The 19,448-nt window shown below is 39.7% G+C and overlaps 2 protein-coding genes across 2 annotated transcripts in view; one reads left to right on the top strand and one right to left on the bottom strand.

The window, feature by feature from the left end:
* Positions 1-4,379, bottom strand: part of LOC145404878 (uncharacterized) — a 108,439-nt gene extending 104,060 nt beyond the window's left edge. The window contains exon 1 of the mRNA XM_080276379.1: positions 4,216-4,379. Within this exon, the coding sequence (XP_080132505.1) occupies positions 4,216-4,379 (164 nt within the window). The remainder of the gene's footprint in view (positions 1-4,215) is intronic.
* A 992-nt stretch (positions 4,380-5,371) lies between these two features.
* On the top strand, positions 5,372-18,600 carry Ccm3 (programmed cell death protein 10 Ccm3). The gene is made up of 5 exons (XM_080276306.1): positions 5,372-5,534; positions 8,399-8,576; positions 9,602-9,734; positions 10,542-10,706; positions 15,035-18,600. The coding sequence occupies exons 1-5, from the start codon at positions 5,454-5,456 to the stop codon at positions 15,117-15,119; spliced, it is 642 nt and encodes a 213-aa protein (XP_080132432.1). The 5' UTR covers positions 5,372-5,453; the 3' UTR covers positions 15,120-18,600.
* Positions 18,601-19,448: the final 848 nt, after the last annotated feature.

The following is a 19,448-nucleotide window of genomic DNA, read 5'->3' as shown; positions in this document are numbered from 1 at the left end:
TGTTGACTCTATACAGGGGTTTTATCCACCCCTGTGTGGAGTACAACTCTCATGTGTGGGGAGGCTCCCCACATACAGCTCTTCTCAATAGGGTGGAGTCAAAGGCTTTTCGCCTCATTAACTCTCCTCCTCTTACTGACTCCCTTCAACCTTTGTCTCTTCGCCGCACTGTTGCATCTTTATCTCTTTTCTATCACTACTTCAATGGTCACTGCTCCTCTGAACTGTCTGCATGCATTCCTCCACCCCTACAACGGGCACGTAGCACCCGTCTAGCAGCAAACTCTTATCCCTTTTCTATCCAATACTTGGCTGCCATGCGTACAGCTACAAGAGAGGTATACAGGACGAAGTCTGAGTCAGAGACTTTTACTTGATAACCTATATCTTGGGTAAAGGAAAAATATGATATTTAAGGTGGCAAATCAGATGAAGAGGGATAATCAGGATATTATAGGTGAGCAGTGTGTGAAGAATGATGAAGGAAGGGTAGTGGCGAACAGTGGGGATATTAAAGATGCATGGAGAGAGCATTATAGCCGGTTGTTGAATGAGAGTTGGACTGCGACAGGGAAGGTTTGGAGCCAGCAGATCCAGTGTTTGGCCCTTGGCCTTTGATTGACACTGCTACTGTGAGGAAGGCAATAGGCAGGATGCAGGTGGGGAAGGCAGCAGGTGTGTCTGGGTTGAATGCTGAAATGTTGAAGGCCTCAGGAGATATACGGGTGAGGTTAGTCACTGACCTGATAAATATGATTATATATGAGTGTGTTGTCCCAGATGACTGGTTGAAAAGAGTAATTGTAAATGTGTACAAAGGGAAGGGCGATGCCCTGGAAAGAGGAAATTATGGAGGTACTGTATAAAACTTTAAGATCAGATAATGAAGATAACGGAGAGAGTTTTAGAAGGTATGATTAGAGTAAGAGTGCATATTGATGAGATGCAGTTTAGGTTTATGCCAGGCAGGGGGACCACTGATGTCATATTCACTGTTCGACAGCTTCAGGAAAAGTATACTGGGAAGAAAAGGGATCTGTATTTTGTTTCTGGTGATTTGGAAAAGGCCTTTGACAGAGTCCCTAGAGAGGTGGTGAAGTGGGCAATGAGAAAGCTTGGGATCGAGGAGTGACTATTAGGGTGGTTATGGCTATGTATGTGGGTGCTCGTACCCAGGTAAGAGTGAATGGAGATTTGAGAGATGAGTTTTCCGTGAATGCTGGTGTGCATCAGGGGTCAGTTTTGAGTCCCATGTTGTTTATCATGCTACTTGAAGCCCTTTCACGTGACTTTAGAAACAGATTCCCATGGGAGATGTTGTATGCTGATGAATTGGTGTTGATTGCAGAGAATGAAAGGAAGGCGGAGGAAAGATTTAGGAAGTGAAGAGATGGTATGGGGCACAAGGGCTTAAGAGTAAATGCAGATAAAACAAAAGTGATGATATCTAGGGTTGGTGGTGGTACTGTCAAAGACAGGGGAAAGTGGCCATGTGCAGTTTGCCACAAGGGTGTGGGAAGTAATTCCATCTTGTGCAGCGTTTGTGATAAATGGGTGCACAAGAGATGTAGTGGTATTAGAGGTAGACTGCAAGATAATGCTGATTTTATGCGTGCGGAGTGTCGGGGAGAGCAGAGGAGATTGTCAAGCATGAAAGGATTGAACTTGCTGTTGAGTCTCTTGGGTGTGTGGAGGAGTTTTGTTATTTGGGAGACATGTTATGTGCTGGAGGTGGGGCTGGAGCTAGCTCTGTGGCTAGGGTGAGAAGTGGTTGCAAGAAATTCAGGGAGCTGTTGCCTCTCCTGACAATGAGAGGACTCTCCCTTCGTGCTAAGGGGACTTTGTATGCAGCATGTGTTAGGAGTGTGATGCTGTATGGTAGTAAGACCTGGCCAGTAAAGAAGAGGATATTCACAGGCTCAAATGTACAGAAATGACAATGATTAGGTGGATGTGCAGTACGTCCCTGCATGCAAGGCCTCGGGAGGCTGGGTTTACGATGGAAGAGTTGAGAGTTAGGATGGGACTGGAGTGTATTGGCGTGATGAGGAGAGGTAGACTGAAATGGTTTGGGCATGTGGAGAGGACGGGGGATGATAATTGGGTGCAGAAGGCGAGAAGTGTTAATATTGGGGGTGGGGTTGCAAGGGGAAGACCGAGAAAGACGTGGGAAGAGGTCATTAAGCGTGACCTCAGGGTTAAGGGACTGAACAGGAAGGCTGCCATAGATCATGCAGCATGAAGAGCTGCCATTAGGTGACCAAGGCCGACGCTGTAAGCATGTTGAAGCCTTCAAAAATTAAAACGAAAACATACCGTAGTTTACTTCCCCTGAATCACTGCTTTATAACCAATGTAATCTGTACCCCATGTAATCTTTAAGAAGACATAGAACCACCTTATTTTGCCATTTTCTTCTGCTTTTCCCTTACTTTAGGGCTTTATAAGTGTTTTCTCACAGCATTTTCATGTTTCAATGTTTTTTATTTCTTTCAACAGTGGTGCAAGGTGTTTAAAGTGGTGTTTGTTTATAGATGGATGCCATCTCAGAATGCCACTTTTGAATTAAATTACTCTTATCAGTGCCTACTTTTCCAAACCTAAATTTTCATAATTTAACCTAACCTTCTTTATCCTAACCTAACCTATTTTCCACAAACCTAACCAATTTTGTACTATCCTAACCAAACTTATCTTCATCTAACCTAACCCATCCCTTATGTACAGTTACTGTATACCCCGTTACATGATACCCTGGCTTAGTGAGGGGGTAGAAACACCACCTTATCGGCCTAATGATGGCTAAACCCCAGTTTAACAATGGGTTTAGCTTTTATTTTTTTAATGATTTTTATGATATTTTAGACTTAAATTTTGTGTTTAGATTGATTTATTAACTGTTTCTAGACTTCTAGTGATGTGTTTTAGTCACAGGTGGGATGAAGATTGTCATTTTGGGGTACAGTTTACTAAGTTTGATTTTTTCCAGACATAATTACCTGACAATTTTCATATTTTATTTTTGGGTTTAAGTGAGTTATAAACTGCTTTTAGGCTTCAGTGAGCTTGGGGTTTAGGTGAGCTGGAAACTTGTTTTTGGACTCATTTGGATAGGTTTAGGACTTGGTTGAGGGGGAAACCCAAGGCTCAAAAACACATCCCTATGTTTTATATGTTAAATCTATCCTGAAACACGATACCCCGCCTAGCGATGGGTTTTTACTTAACCAACTGCATCATTAAACCACGGTACACCTGTAACCATATTTTCCTTGTTTACTGATGGATCCTCTTGATATATGACAATGCACTTCATCACACTTTTAATCAGTTGAGTTTTTTTCTTTTTTAAGAGGTGGTCCCATGTCTCCTTAAGGATTACCATACCTTGTATAAGGCTTGTAGCATGGCTCATGCAGACCTTAATATGCCTCATATGAGTTCTGCAGCTCAACAAAGGTTCAGGTTAGCTATCAATTAAATATGACAGTTGAGTTATCCACCCATGTCTGGTATTTGCAGACCACCCACTGCATATTGTTATCTTAGTAGGGACTGGCTTCCCCTGTGAAGATAATTATGAAAACTTCTCCAAATACTCTTCGTCTAAGTCTGACTTTTTAAAATCTGAAATGCTACCACAGTACCATATATTAACCTGACGTCTTTTACAATCTCAAGAGATTAGACACAAACTTTTCTGATAATTTGAGTTGTAGAACAATAAATGTATTGGCCAATGCTTAGTACAGGACAATACCAATCTGATACTGTCACAAGGTGTAAATACCCACTCAATTAAAACATGGCAGGAAAAAATGAATGTGGTCAAATGATGTGGTGCCTCATCATGCAGCATTCCAATTACCCAAAAGAGCCCAGGAATATTTCTTTATGAATAACGGAAATTCTGTGAAAGTTTCAACCGAACAAACATAATATATTCAAGGTCCACGAAGTCACACTTGGTTACGCCTTCACCGAACTAATGACGAAACCCCTCTTCCAGATTTCTCAGAGTGGTTTTTCATAAGCTAGCTCTCAGCCATTACAACTAAATTCACTTTTTCAAATCTCCACAGCGAGGCAACCTTCTAACGATGACGAAAGCCCATGAAAAGCTGAGAAACTCTAAAATGCTTGGATCTACCTGACAAGGAAAAGTCGCAGTAGCCAAAGACGACGACACAGGACACCCCGGGTCTCATTACTTACAGGATACCCGAGCATGATGTGCACACGAAGGAGCCCACGGTCATATTGATGTACGTCGTCCCCCTCTGATGGCAATCAAAACACGTTCTATTAGCGGGCTGGGAGCCCAGTTCACGTAGAACTTTGAGGTTCTTCTCATCTTGTTTCCTTCTGCTTGAAGCCATGTTTGGTCGGTCTGAAGATCCTTGCGGAACACTCAAGTCTTCTACAACCCTTTTTTTTTTTTTTTTTTTTTTAATATATATACCGTATATGTATATATTTTATTTTTATTATTATTATTATTATTATTATTATTATTATAAGGGTAGGATATAACAGATATGAAAGGGTATGATATATATTGTACAACTATGACGGTACTACAATATTGATAATACAGAAAATGATGCGGAAAAAAGCATAGGTTCACCTGGCTTTTTTTTTTTTTTAATATTCGATATATATTACTTGAAACACAATACAGAGAAACAGTAAATAGTAAGCATTTGCATAAGTGATTATGCTACCATTTAGAGTCAGTAAACTTGTTGAAAAATATCAATTGTAGCTTAAAGAAACGGATTTAGAGCCCAGAGTTGATTTTATTGCTGCTAGCTGAGTTTCATACTTTTCTGAGTAAATAACAAAACCAGCATAATGCAATCGAGTTTTGGTTTCCTTATCAGCTGTTGTGGAACTTGCGTATGATTGGAACCCCCAGTGTCACTGCTGTCCTTTAGTGACTATCTCAACATGGGGATAAAACTACTGATAAAGAATTGCTAGCAAATCAAAGTGGCAAGGAAATGCTTGTCACTTAAACGACATACATTACCAGAAAATGTTGACAGTTTTAGTTTTAATTACTTCCGAGCTGAAGTCAGTATTCTTCCATCTTACTTTTCTCACCAGGTAGTTTAGATATTGGGAATTAACTGCTTCAAAAATTTATTTTTGCTAAATTCTATCGCTTGTTGAAGTGTTATTTTTATCACAGATTATTTTTGGATTCCGTAATCTCACTGCTGCACATCAATAACAGACTTAGGAAGTGTTTTTGGAGAACTAATATGGCGTCAAGAAGCCGTCAGAAAGAAAAAACATGTAGTAATAACGGGTCCCTAAAACGAGATAGGATATTAGCAACGAGGTGTTTACGTTGCGAGTTATCGGAGGAGCTTTGAGCTACCTGTCCTTGTACTCTATTGCATTGTACTGTGTTTCTCTGAGGGCGTGTAGCCACGGCTTCTGGGATAATGACCATGGGAGACCACGCACCAAATGCACCCGTGGCTTCACTCGTTTTTCCAGTCTTAATTCGTCCCATATTAGCACAGGTAACTGTCAAGGTAACCCCTCTCAAAATATAGAGCAGCTTTCAGATTTCTGTAGGGAAGTAATATGTTCATCTTAAGTTATAGAAATAAATGCAAGGATCTTTTGGTTGGCGTGATTAGAGGGAACTATATTGGGGTGAAAATTTAGAAAAGCCACCTACTTTTGTAATACAGTATGGAATTTTTCCTTCATAAAACTTCATGAAATTGATGGGTGTAAATTGTTGTGGAGAGGCATAGTCATAAGTTTTACGCACAAGTAAAGCTTAATGAGAACTAACCAGACTGTGAATGCAACATTCTTCAGTCGTTCGTAAATATAGGTAGCCTGATGTTAGCCAAGTTGTTTCCACAGAATACTAGTATAGTGCAAAATGATGTCAGTTACCAGAACTTACCACTCTTGCCTGGAGATGCAGTCACTTCCCAGGCAGATGGTTTAGGACTGGGACAGGAAGCCTTCACTGGCTCTTGTTCCCCGAAGTGCCTGAATAGTTTTCCAGTCGTCTTTAAACTGTTTGTTGTTTTGACCAAAACTGCCTCCTCTGGCAAGTTGTTCCATTCATCTACTTCCCTTTGTGAGAAAAAGTGCTTTTTCAGATTAAGTCTTGATTGCTGTTTGAAGATTTTAATTTAGTTGGTCCTTGGTTCAGTGGAAAATTATGTTCAGTGTTAAGCTTCTCCATGCCATGCGTGATTTTGTGTACGTCAGTTAGGTCACTTCTAAAGCTTCTCATTTCTAGTGACATAAGGCTGGTTTTCTTCAGTCTAACTTCATTTTATGGCAGGTATTATCTTATTTATTCTCCCCTGTACTCTTTGTGACAGTTCTTGTCATAAACTTTTAATTTTCTGTAGAGTGTTGACACAGAGAACAGTAATTGCTTTTATTCTATCTATCTATTGCCAGACGCCTTAATCCCGTAAGGGGTGGCCACAAGCAAATCGCCTCCATGTCACCCTGTCCCCTGTCATGTCATTGCCTTGCTCCCAGCTCACACCCCCCTCTCTCATTTGCTTTTATTATTTTTTTTTTCTTATGTTTACAATCACCATTGGTTAGTAGTTGTAAATGTGGTTGTCTTGTTATTTAAATTTTGGTCAAACTGCAGGAGATTCCATGCTAACAAGTGATATCTTTCCTATGGCTGCCTGGAACCACGGTCTGACTCACTTCTTCTTCATTTCTGCCACATTTGCGGCCTTTCCTCTAACTTTCGCTCCGTTAAGCACCACCTCTCCTCTAAACCTCACCTTCTTTTCCTAACGTGAGACTCAGCTGTCTGAGACAACTGACAGCAAACCCTTTTCTGTATCCTCCTACTTTCTCTATACTGATTTCAAAGCCAAAGGTGGCTGTTGTGTATACCGTATATACGCAACGACATATCTTGCTCTCGTGTTCCTGAATTCGGCTCTTTTGAATTCTCTACTCTCTGGCTTCGGCTTTCCTGTCATTCTCTGACTAAATATATCTGTGCTGTTTACTTATCCCCTAATTCTACTATCAAAAATTCTTTGACTACCGAGTATCTTACTTCTATGATGGAATACATTCTATCTATTTCTCCTTTCTCTGAAATCTCCATTCTAGAAGATTTCAGTGTTCACCACCACCTTTGGCTCTCCTCTCCTTTCACTGATCCACCTGGTGAACAAGCCTATACCTTTTCTATCCTTAATGACCTAGAGCAGCTTGTACAGCACCCTACCCGTATCCCTGACTGCCTTGGAGAGAGCTTCAACATACTTGACCTCTTCCATACAACTAATCCTTCTGCTTGCGCTGTTAATCTTTTCTTTCCGTTGGGCTCCTCCGATCACAACCCTATCACCTTAACATGTCCTATCACTCCGGTACGGCCTGTGGACCCTCCAAAGAAACGTCGTCTGTGGCACTTTGGAGCTGCAGATTGAGAGGCCTTCAAGCTGTACTTCTTTGATTTTCCCTGGAATGATTATTGCTTCCATGGCCGGGAGCCATCTGAGTGTGCCTTGCACATTACGGAGGTTATTCTTTCGGGCATGGAAGCATACATTCCATTCTCATACCCTTTGACTAATGCAAGAAAACCTTGGTTTAATCACACTTGTTCTATTGCTGTCCGCAACAAGGAGAGGGCCTATAAAAGGTACCGGAGCCAACCACCCCTGAATCACATCATTTATTCATTTCTGCCCAGAATCGTGCCAAGTCTGTTCTTCACTCTGCTAAAAACAATTTCATCTGTACTCTCCAACTCTAATTCTTCCCGCTCCTTCTGGTACCTTGCCAAAAACCTTTCTAACAACTTTTCCTCATCATCCTTCCCTCTTCTTTTCTACTCTGATGGCTCTGTAGCTACCGTATTTCTTCTGCTGATTAAGCAGATCTCTTTGCTCAGACTTTCTCCTCCAATTCCACCCTAGACGATTCCGGTGCTGTTCCTCCATCACTTCCCCCTTCTGACTTCCTCATGGCTGGCACTAAAATTTCTTCAGCTGATGCATTTTCTGCCATCACAGGCCTCAGTACTAACAAGGCATATGGGCCTGATGGAGTCCCTCCTTTTGTTCTCAAGAACTGTGCCTCTGTGCTAACAACCTGCCCACTATAAATTGTTGCAAAAGGGAAAATTTGGGTTTATGAGTGGGTTGCCCAGTACCAGTTAGGATAAATCCCATAGGTTCTGTGCTTTTACATTGTGCAGTTTAGCTGTCATGCACTAGGCTCTGTACCAGTTATGTGCAATGACCAAAGGACCACTGTATTTAGATGTCATATCAACATTGAGACTTAGGGCTTCTTATACTGTAATATTTTTTTTCTTTTATTTCTTTTCTTCCTGCCCTGTTTTTAGTGTATCTTCTTCCTCAACCCCTAGATAGAACGGGAAAATGTAGCTTCAAGCCAGACTCTGCGTGCTGCTCTGAGCAAAGTAGAGACGGCTCATCCAGGCTTCACGTATGAACTTGTGATGGGGCTGGTGCGGAAAGCTGATCTATCTGTCAACATGAATGAGTCTCTTCTGAGGCTCCAAGGCTCTGTCAATGACTCTGACTGTGAGTACAGTATTGTACTGTGCCAGGATGAGGTGTTGTGGTATGAATCTACTCAATTTCAGGTTATTTTTGAATAGTATAATCTCAGCAAAGAAACATAAATCTGTCTGTCTGTCTTTACCCAGACGCCACAGTCCTGTAAGGAGCGGCTGTTTGTCTTTGAGTTCGTTGTTTTATGGGGAGGGGCACAAACCCTTCACCAACCCACTTGTTGACACATATGGATTGGTTATATGGTTACCACCCAGCATTGTAAATGATTTCCTGGCTTACAGGAAACCATTTGTCTTGTTTCTCAGTGTAAAGCCACCTGAAAAAGAAAGATGAGTAATATTAAGTGACAGGAAAGATGGGAGAAATAGAAATAGAGGAGGGCAGACACAGAAAAAGAATGATGAAGGTGAAGGAAGAAGCAGGCAGCACTACATCTAGTGAGTGGATGATGGTTGCCACCACCTACCACCATACTGTATGTGGTTACATAAATGTTTCATAAATTTAGTTTCATGTGACATATTTAAAAAACACATAACTTTTATTCAGTCACTGTTATTCTTTCTTATGCTGGGGAAAAAAAGAAGAAAAAACTTTGTGTTGAAAAAAAAAAAAAATGGCATCAATTCTTCTATGTATGCTGTAGTGATGCACACATACAAGTGAGTGGGAGACGCATGATGCTATTTTTTTTTTTTTTTTTTAACCAAAAACTTAGTTTTAATGATGATGATAATTTAGAGAGCTGTTCCTGTAAGCATCATCAGTTTATATTATAGTACTTGTGTTAATGTACAGTAACATCTGGCACCCTGTGTAGTTGTAATCATAATCATCAGCCTTAATATTTTACTCCCCCTATTCATTATAAAGTTAATCAACCTTACCAATCAACCTTAGAATATAATACCATTTCACATCCCATGTTCCTATAATTGTCATCAATCTTAAAATCTCAGTCCCCATGTTCTTAATGTGGTCATTAACATTACCAGTGTTACAATAGTATCACACTCCCAATGTGTTTGCAGCGGGTGACTACCGTGTAACCCGAACCGAAGATGCCTTCCAGGAATTGAACCGCAAGTCTGCCAACCTGAAGCGCATCCTTTCACGCATCCCGGATGAAATCACTGACAGGAAGACCTTCTTGGAAACCATCAAGTTTGTCATATAATGCTGTTGTGTTTTGTCTTATATTACCTCCATGATATACTGTATTCTGGTAAATGTGTGTCAGTAAGCCTACACAGTTAATTTATATATGACATAACCAACTTGCATGTTGCAGGCTACAGTAACTGAGCCATAGGCCACCCAGTTTTTGAAGGGTAATGTGGGATTAATTTATACCACTTACAACAGTACATATCTCTCTATACATAGCTCACCCTTCTGGGGGCTGTGCCTTCTCAATTTTTCCTGCACCTCTTCATGTATAAGGACCCTGCTGTGATGATGGTGAGGCCTTACCTACCGCAGGAAGGCAGCTGCTTCCTTGTGGTTGGTGAGTCTGAATGACCGGACAGACCAGTATAGAACAATAACAACAACAATGTACAGTAGGATAGCTAAGCTGTGGGCCATTTCTGTACTGAAGGATAATGTGGGATTGACTTATACTGCTTACCTACAGTATGATATCTAAGCCATGGACCTCTTATTATTTGAAGAGTAATGTTGGATCAGCTTATACCCATTACCAACATGTCACCCTTTTTTGCATTCATTTGTGTGGTTAATTCCACAATAAATTGCAGAAAGAGTGCTTATTATATTACAGTCACCATCTTAACATCTGTTATGACAGATCTCCTCAATTTACAGCACCATTTGTATGGAGAAAACTTGTGGTGTTCTGATACTTATCCAGTACATATAATGAGGACTGCTAGAATTATCATTAACAAAATCATACTTCATAGAGTTGCTTCTTGTCTTCCAGTACCTGTAATAAAATTTTCACTACAGGGAGATTGCAAGTGCTATCAAGAAACTGCTTGATGCAGTATCAGAAGTGTCACAGTATATCCCCGGTACGCAGGGCAAGCAGGCACTTGAGCATCGCAAGCGAGATTTTGTGAAGCATAGCAAGAAGTTCAGTAATACTCTTAAGGAGTACTTCAAGGAGGGGCAGTGAGTACTTTTTAACATTCTTTAATGTTCTTAACCCCTTCAGCCTAGTGATGTATTGTTTTTTTGTATTACTACCAAGCGATTTGATTCAGTGGTCTTATGCAATAGGCAATAGCAGTAGTGAAGGGATTAACTAAGGCTTTATAACCTCCCTATTTTGAAGAAACACCCAAGATGAGGTGAGTGCTTTATACCTATTTGGAGATGGCAAAAATTAAGTTGAAAATATGTCCTCAGGCTGAAGGGATTAGCAGACAACCTCAGAGCTAAGAGTTGCTAAGAGTTTTGACAAGACTTACAGTAGATCGGATGATTTCTTTGATGTACTTTTTATACATCCAGTGTGTCAGATTCTTGCTTTGGAGGAAAGTACTGGTATTGTTTAAGTGTTAGAAGGATATTACTGTATATATTCCTTGCATACATCTGTTTTACTTTGGCCCATGCTGTATCATACTATCTTCACTCTGTCAGATTTGTTTTGTACAATACTCATCCTCAGAGGTATTTACTTATACATGTCCAAATCAGTGCACTATGCTTCATCCACTGTACCTCACACCTCAGTTCACCAATCCTTTTCTCTGTGTTTCAAGGCCTTTTTTACCTCAGCTGTGTATTTTTTCAAATTAACGATAAAAGCATTTCCATTTTCTTTTAACCAAAGTCAGTAATTTATTTTGTAAGATCAGAATGTAAGTATCTAAGTACAGTAATCACTCCAATATCCGGATCAATAGAGCCATCGGTAGGTTCGGATATTGGTTTTGTCCGGATATTGGGCCCCAGCTTATGGACTTGTACTTACGGACCCTAACACAGAGAAACACCTATACAACTCCCTCCGGACATGCATAGCACCTATTTAACACCCAAATCACACCAATAAGGCACATAAATGACTGAAATAAATGCAATAGACACATAAAATGTGGGTTTAGAAGTATGTTCATACATTAATAAACATTCTGGTACTTATGGACTCTAACCGAACCTAACCGAACTCTGAAAAACACATTCCTACTGCACATGCATGAGGTAAGTTTAGTATGGAAAGAAGTACAGTATGACACTTTCTGGTAAGTATAGTATGGGAAAAAATACAATATGAAACATTCTGGTAAATATAGTATGGAAAATAGTACAACATGAAACATTTTGGCTACGTACAGCAAGTCCCTGGCCACCTCGATGAATAACCGCCTCCTCTCGGACTCTGACAGTAAGAACGATTTCCTGAAGCACTTGCACTACACTCTTCCTGAAGTCTTGCACTGAACTTAGTCACTAACACACAGAAGTCCGTTCTTTTCACAGTGTTCACTTTAGTCCAAATAATGTTCCATTAAATTTAAGTGTTGCACATTAAGTTTTCCCAAGTTTTTTTAAGTTTCCAAAGCCAAAACAAAGAAGGTTAGTTACGTTAAATTTCTTTTCTACTTAGTCTTTTCTCCCAACTTGAAAACCTTAACACAACACACCGTTTTTTTCACTGCACAACACTCAAAATTCCCGTGTGGTCTAGTGGAGAAGTTCTTGCTGTTTATTCACTGTCAGAGCCCGAGAGTATCACTGGCAGGCGTCCAAGGGGTGCATCGGTGGGTAGTGGTGATGGCGTACCGACTACAGAAGACTCTGAAGACAGCCGCAAACTCACGTCGAGCGGTGACTCTTGTCGCGGTGAGAGACAGGCGGGAAGTGGGGAGGATGGAGCGGCGCTCTATCGGACGTCAGAGGAATGACGAACCAAAACAATGCTCTCACGCGGCGCGCGCGGCAAGTTCAAATTACGGACGGCAAAAAATCGATTTTTTTTTCCCAATTTTTTTGGATTTTCGGACCATTTTGGAAATGTTTGATCCCAGGACGATAAGGTTCGGTTAGTGGGGATGTTCGGATATTGGGCATCCGGATATTAGAGTGATTACTGTATAAAGCTCGTAGCTGTTGCTTGGATGACTTGTCGACTTAGATTGTAAAATGAGTAGTGGAGTTAAAGGAACTATACGGTATCTGTTATTTCGCAGAATGTTAAAAAAGTTACTGATCTTCCCTTCCCATGCCTTTTTTTTTTAAATTGAAAAAATGAGGTGTTTGGGGTTTATTACTCACATAATGCCACTCGGGGATGAGTGAGGCTGGTCACTCTCATCTTAAATGTCGGTACCAACTTGGCCAGGCCCAGGCTTCTACGCTCCTAATGGGTCAACACTGGACTAGGTGATGAATGAATAAATGAAAACACACTTTTCTCCTTCTACAGGAAATTTGAGTTAAAGGTATTGATAGTGCCTTCCTGTACCGATAAAGTAGGAGCCATTCAGTTGCTGCTTGAAAAATGATGCTAGGTGCTAGGTTTGACCTATCTATGCCAGTACAAGTGCTAAGCAGTGAGACTATTACTGCTCAGCTATCATTACAGCAAACTATGATTATAACCATTTTTTCCATGTTTTCATTCTTTTTTGCCATTATCATTACAGTAAACTACAAAAAAAAATCCCTATTTTAAAGTTCCCTTTGCTACCTGTAATGCCAAGTTGCCAGTTTTCCCCGGCTTATAGTAAGAGTTGTAAAGAAATAGTACAGTAATGATATTTTGGAGCATAATGCTTACATTTAATGGATACTACCTGTACATTAAAGGAGGAGTGTCCAGCTCCAGTTTGTTGTGTGTCTCAAAAGCTGATTGAAAGATGCAGGAATGGGGCGTGCGCACACACACACTGTCCCCCTTGAGCAAGGGGACGGGTGTGTGCGTGTGTGAAGGTCACGGCCTTGCCCTTAGATCGGACTATATGAGCTCTCAGCTCCATTCCGGGAGGGTAAAAGCTGACGATCACAACCATCAAGTGATCCTGACCGACCCGGTGAATTACACACACACAGTAGCAGTTCCATACCCCAGCCTATGTTATCAGCCACCTTATACATCGTATTGACAAAATGAGGGAGGTTGTGCTTTTGGTTAACTTTCTCCACTAGAGTGTTTCATGCCCCTCATGAGATCACAGTGCCTTGTCTGAATCTTCTTACCCTATGAAGGTTAGGGTAATGATGATGATAACTGGGGACTTAAGCTTTTGATGTAGTATGTGGTAAACGATTACCGGTATTCAGCCATATTCAGACAGGAGCAGAGTATGTGGTAGAAGATTATTCAGCCATGTTCAGACAGGAGCAGATTTTTTATTTTTTTAATTTGTACAGGGCATATTCTAAAAAGCTGAGAAATTTGGTTGGGATGATGATGATGATGATGATGATGATGATGATGGTTTACAATTTAAGCTTTTGACATATATTGTGTAGTAGCAGAATTTCCATGTTTATCTAAACAGGAACAAATTTGTTATGTAAATGCTGAAAGGCAGATGACCATTACTGATCCAGTGATGACATAAATGCCACAAATAACCCACCTCCACCATACCCAAGCTGGCATGACACATGATCGGCAGCCCTCCAATCATCCTCTCTTCTCCTCTGGCGACCTCACCCACAATGAAATAGGAGGATAGAGAAAATTTACACCATTTCTTGCTTTTGTGTGGTTACCTAACACATTATCATCATTCCCTTGCTGAAGTTTATGTAGCTGCACCAGCTGTGTGTGAATACAGAATGAGTCCATCCGTCCATCCATCATCCAATCCTATGTTGTCCCATGAGGAGCGGTGGAGCCTGGGGTTAGGCAAGTTGGTCTTGACATTTAAGATGAGAGTGACCAGCCTCACTCATCCCTGAGTAGCATTATGTGAGCAGTAAACCCCAACTACCCCTTGGATATAAACCTACACAGGCTCAATCCAGTTGGAACACCTTAATTATCCATTAAACCACCAGGTGCCATAATTTGGTTATATGGTTACTACCTAGTGCGGTAAATGGTTTCCTGGTGTACAGGAAACATTTGGTTTGTCAGTTAGTGTACAGTCACCCATAGGCGGAAGGGAGGGGAAAGAATGAAAGAGAGAAAGACAGAAGAGGGAGTGTAAAGTCACTTGTAGGCAGAAGGAAGTGGAAAGAATGAAGGAAAGACCGACTGAAGAGGAAGGAAGGACGAGAGGAAAGGGCAGACACCCAGAGCAGCACTACAAAGCAATATAAATCAGAATAACTAGGAAATATGCCAAGAAATTACTGGAAGTACATATCTTCACCCTCCTCCTCCTCATCATCATCTTAATCTTTTTTTGCAGCTAAAGATGGCATGAATTAGGAACCAAACACAAGAAAAGGGAAAACAGAATTGGGAGCATACAGGTAAAAACAAAATAATATAAAGAAAAAACTAACCCTCAACCCCTTCCTTTTTTGCCAACCAGAGCCAATGCAGTATTTGTGAGTGCCACCTACCTCATCCACCAGACCAATCTCATCATGCTCGTCGTCAAGGACAAGTGTGAGTGAGTTGGAGGACTTGGGTATAGCGGAGAGAGAGAATGGAAGAGTTTTTTTAATACGTATTAAAAATGTGGTTTGGTATTTGTGTGAGAGATGATCATTGCTGAGTTACGATAGATGATCAGAATAGATGTCAGAATGATTGTTGAACGGGGAGTATTGGATTAGTTGAAGGTGAGTTGAGATATAGAATGTTTTATGTTGGTTTGCCTCAGTAAGGATCTTTGAATATGCCGAAAAGATTTGGATAGCAAGTTGTTAGACTGACATAACTGGAGGAACAGGTCTGCAGTAAGGTCCTAGGCTAAAAACAACCAAACCTTTGAGGTGTGGTTGGGTAGCAGGATTTTATTTTAGCTACCAGTAGATGATTTTTTCCAGCCAAGAGAAGAGCCATGCCTTAAGAGGATTAATGTTCCTCCAAATTTCAGATTTCTTTTGACACTTTATTTGTGCATACTGATACCCCAAACTCCGTAAGCTATCTAGTGTTTGTATGATTTATTGATACTGAACAGTTGTATTATAAGAGCAAATACATTGTTTATATTTTATGAAGGGTAATGATATAAATATAGTGCAGTAGCTAGAAATATGTGAGGAAGTGAGAAGCAATGAGAAATATTTATGTTAAGGATATATTGTACTGTAATGTATTCTCATATTTGTATATTTGTCATGGTTGCAGCATGACTTGTACATACAAAACTGTCCACTTTCACCATTCCTGTCTGTGGTTATATAGTAAAATTTTATTTATTTGGGGAACACATATATGTTAGAATGATGATTGAATATTGTACTTTATAGTGTACATTTGTCTTTTCTGTACTGTTTACTGCCTGATTAGGTGGACTTAGTATTAGGTAGCCTTGAACTGCTTCATGCTCTGGCAGGATATTAGCCACTTTACTCCAGTGACATATTTTCTTGTTATTCTTGCTATCAAGACAATTGTATTCAGAGCATAGGGGAGACTTCTTGCTGGGGAGGGGCTAATGGAGGCTATATCTAACCCCTCCAATTCAGAGAGTCTGTCATATGGTGAATAAGATCTCCTGAAGATAAGAGCAAAATAGAAAATGTGTCATGAATTAAGGGGGTTAAAGAAGATCTTTTTATTTTACTGAATAAGTGTTATCTGGAGAGCAGTGATAACCGTTGTGACTTCAGCTGATAAGGCTAGGAAGTAGTAACAGGACAAGAATGCATGGAATTTAAAGTCCCCACCCCCCTACCAGCTGTCCTTGACTGAAGGAGAACAGGAATTAAAGATGTATCAGCTGAAATTGCCCTTCCATTTAAGCAGTATTAAAGAAGAATATGAAGATAAAAACTGAACATGTGGAGATGTGAAGTGGGTACAGACTGACTATGTATCAGTATAAATTTCTGTATGTGTTTTTGCTGGCTTGCAGGAAGAGAAATAATGAGAATAAAGATTAACTATACCTTACTTGGAGTAAGGACCAGAAGAGTGGTAGGAAAAGTAAGAGAAGCAGATATGTTGAAAGAATTGTATATACATATTTCTTGCAACCATAACATTGAAAGTTTGTTGGAGGCAACAAGGTATTGTATATAAAATCATAATGAAAATGTAAGCAAACTATTACAAAAGTACCAACTTCTCCTTTAAAGCAGAACTACTTAATTTCAAACATCATTTAATTCATTGGGTCTGAGGACTGTTTACCAAAGATCATATTCTACCATAGGTAGGTGATCCTTGTTCAAGAATCCACTTGACACAGATTAAGTAGTTCACAGTCACAAGTTCCATTGCTGATCTCTCTCTCTCTCTCTCTCTCTCTCTCTCTCTCTTTTTTTTTTTTTTTTTTTTTTTGAGTGTACATATGTATGATTGTGTCTTGGTTCAGTGAGTCCAAAAACCTTTAAGAGCTAATGACACTCATTATACTTTAATGTATGTTTCCTCTCCCCATGATGTAGTCTGATAGGCATTCAAATTTCACATTACACATTGATATAATGGACATCACTGAGTGTTGGGAAAATTTTATGAAAAGCCGTACACATGAGCTGGGAGACAAAACACAATAATGGTTGATGCCTGACTTGCTTATGCACATAAACATGACAAAAACCATGAACTTGCCAATGAAAAGCAGTGACTATTAACAGGCCAACGAAAGCCTCAACCAACCAGTTGCTGTACAAAAAAATATCGTTACGACGTTGTGCTAAATAATATTACAAACGACGATGGTTAAGGAAAAACAGGCAGGAGGCTGGGAAACTGTTGGTACCTCTACATATACAACAATGTTGGTTATGCATGGGATACAAGAGGCACTTCCTGTGTTTGAGGTAATAAATGATAATAAATGCGTCGATATGGATGTATCAACCCTTCGGAAACAGCAGCCATTGTAGTGTTCGTTTAAGTATCTATCAGACCCCTCAGTAACGATAGTTTTTTGTACAACTTTACACACTTTTTTGTGCCTGACATCCAATACTAACTAGGAGGGAAAGTGTGTGGTAATGAAAATGTGACCCTGTGCCACTTTGCAAATCAAAACATGTATAGAACACCAATGTTAACACAGGCTTGTTATAAAACTGCAGTTGCATAGTAATCACCTTCATGATGAAGTGTATTGTGGAAAAAAAAAAAAAAAAAAAAAGAATATATACTTATCAGCATAGAGTGTGTAAATTACTTGATTTTCCACATGTTTGTACTTGAAGTCTTTATAGTAGGGGACCATAGTTGCACCTTTCTGTTTTTTAACGTAGAATATGTGTTCATATGTAGAAGGTAGTATTATACTGATTCCCTGTTTGTGTCAGAGTCAGAAAGGTACAGTGGTAGTGTAAGACTGTTTTGTGATGCAGTAATGACCTTTTGTAGGGCCATTAAGCAGTTCATGAAAATGTAGAGCCAAGTCATTAAAAATGAAGCAGAAAGTGAGAAGTGTGAACATTGGGGGTAGGGTTGCAAGAGCAGACTGAAAGAGACCTGGGATGTCATAGAGCATGACCTCAGGGATATGGAAATGAATTGGGAAGCTGCCAGAGATCGAGCAGCATGGAGAGCCGCCATTAGGTGACCAAGGCCGATGCATGCAAGCATGTTGGAGCCTTTATAAATGAAACAAATGAAACGTAGAGCAGCAGCTGAGCTACTGGGGATGGAATCTGGAAGCATCAAAGCTGAAAGCATCAGACCGTTGCTTTACCTGATACAGTATTTGATCTTCATATACCATAATCACCATTTTACAATAGAAGAGGTGGGTTGGATCCAGAGACAGTGTAGGAAAAGTTTCTGTAGAGTGCATAATGAAACAGGCCCAACATTAATTCATACCTTCAATATTCTTGGCTCCATCCCACAGTTTATATCATTCACTGGTAACAAAATAAGTCAGTGTGATACTACTGTTAAGAGCTTCATCATGAACAGGTAAAACTGTACTTGTACATTCATTGAATAAATATGATTGAGGTATAACAAGTATACTTGGTGGGTGTAATTTTTGAAAGAACCTAATATTGTCACTTTAAACCATATCATAATGTGAAAACTACCTTTATACCCCATTATCTGTTCATAATACTCGTATATTAAGTACAGTACTTCATTACCGATAAGCAGAAAGTACATTTACTATAAGTGTATTGGTGTAAAGAAGGTATGAACTTCAAATTAATGACTATATTCCTCAATTTTCACTCCCAATTTGGCATGTGACTGGTTGTTTTCAAGTGGGATTTGTTACTAGTTTGCATACTCAAAGCATAGCATCTGCTCACTCCCTTCTCCTACCCCAAGCTGTCGGGAATGTGGACAGGGTTTCATACTGTAGGCTGGGTGCCCATTGTTAAAGTAGTAAGCTGAAGTTTTGCTAGACAGCATGAAAAACTGTTCTTAATGGATTTGTTGCTCTTGCAGTGCAGGAAATCTTAAGCCTGCCAACAACAGATGACATTCAGTGTAAAACCTTTGTTAGAGCAGAAACTATAGTACTGAGCACTGCAATACAGGTAGTCCTCATTTATTCATTATTTTGCATTCTAATTATATAACACCTGCATCTCACTTAAATCTGCTCATTATTCACAAACAAGTGGTTTTGTATATATATATATATATATATATATATATATATATAATTTATCTATCTATATATATTATAAATATATATATATATATATATATATATATATATATAATTTATCTATCTATATATATTATAAATATATACTGTATATATGCATATATATATATATATATATATATATATGAGCCTCTGTGGTACAGTGGTAGAGTGTGCGTTTCGCATGATAGTGTACGAGGGTTCGCCT

The sequence above is a fragment of the Coenobita brevimanus genome, chromosome 65, assembly GCF_032717465.1.
Source record: "Coenobita brevimanus isolate Jiangsu-jjx chromosome 65, ASM3271746v2, whole genome shotgun sequence".
In the NCBI taxonomy this organism is placed as follows: Eukaryota; Metazoa; Arthropoda; class Malacostraca; order Decapoda; family Coenobitidae; genus Coenobita; species Coenobita brevimanus.
Note: the sequence above shows the minus strand (reverse complement) of the source record. Positions and strands in the feature narration are given on the sequence as shown.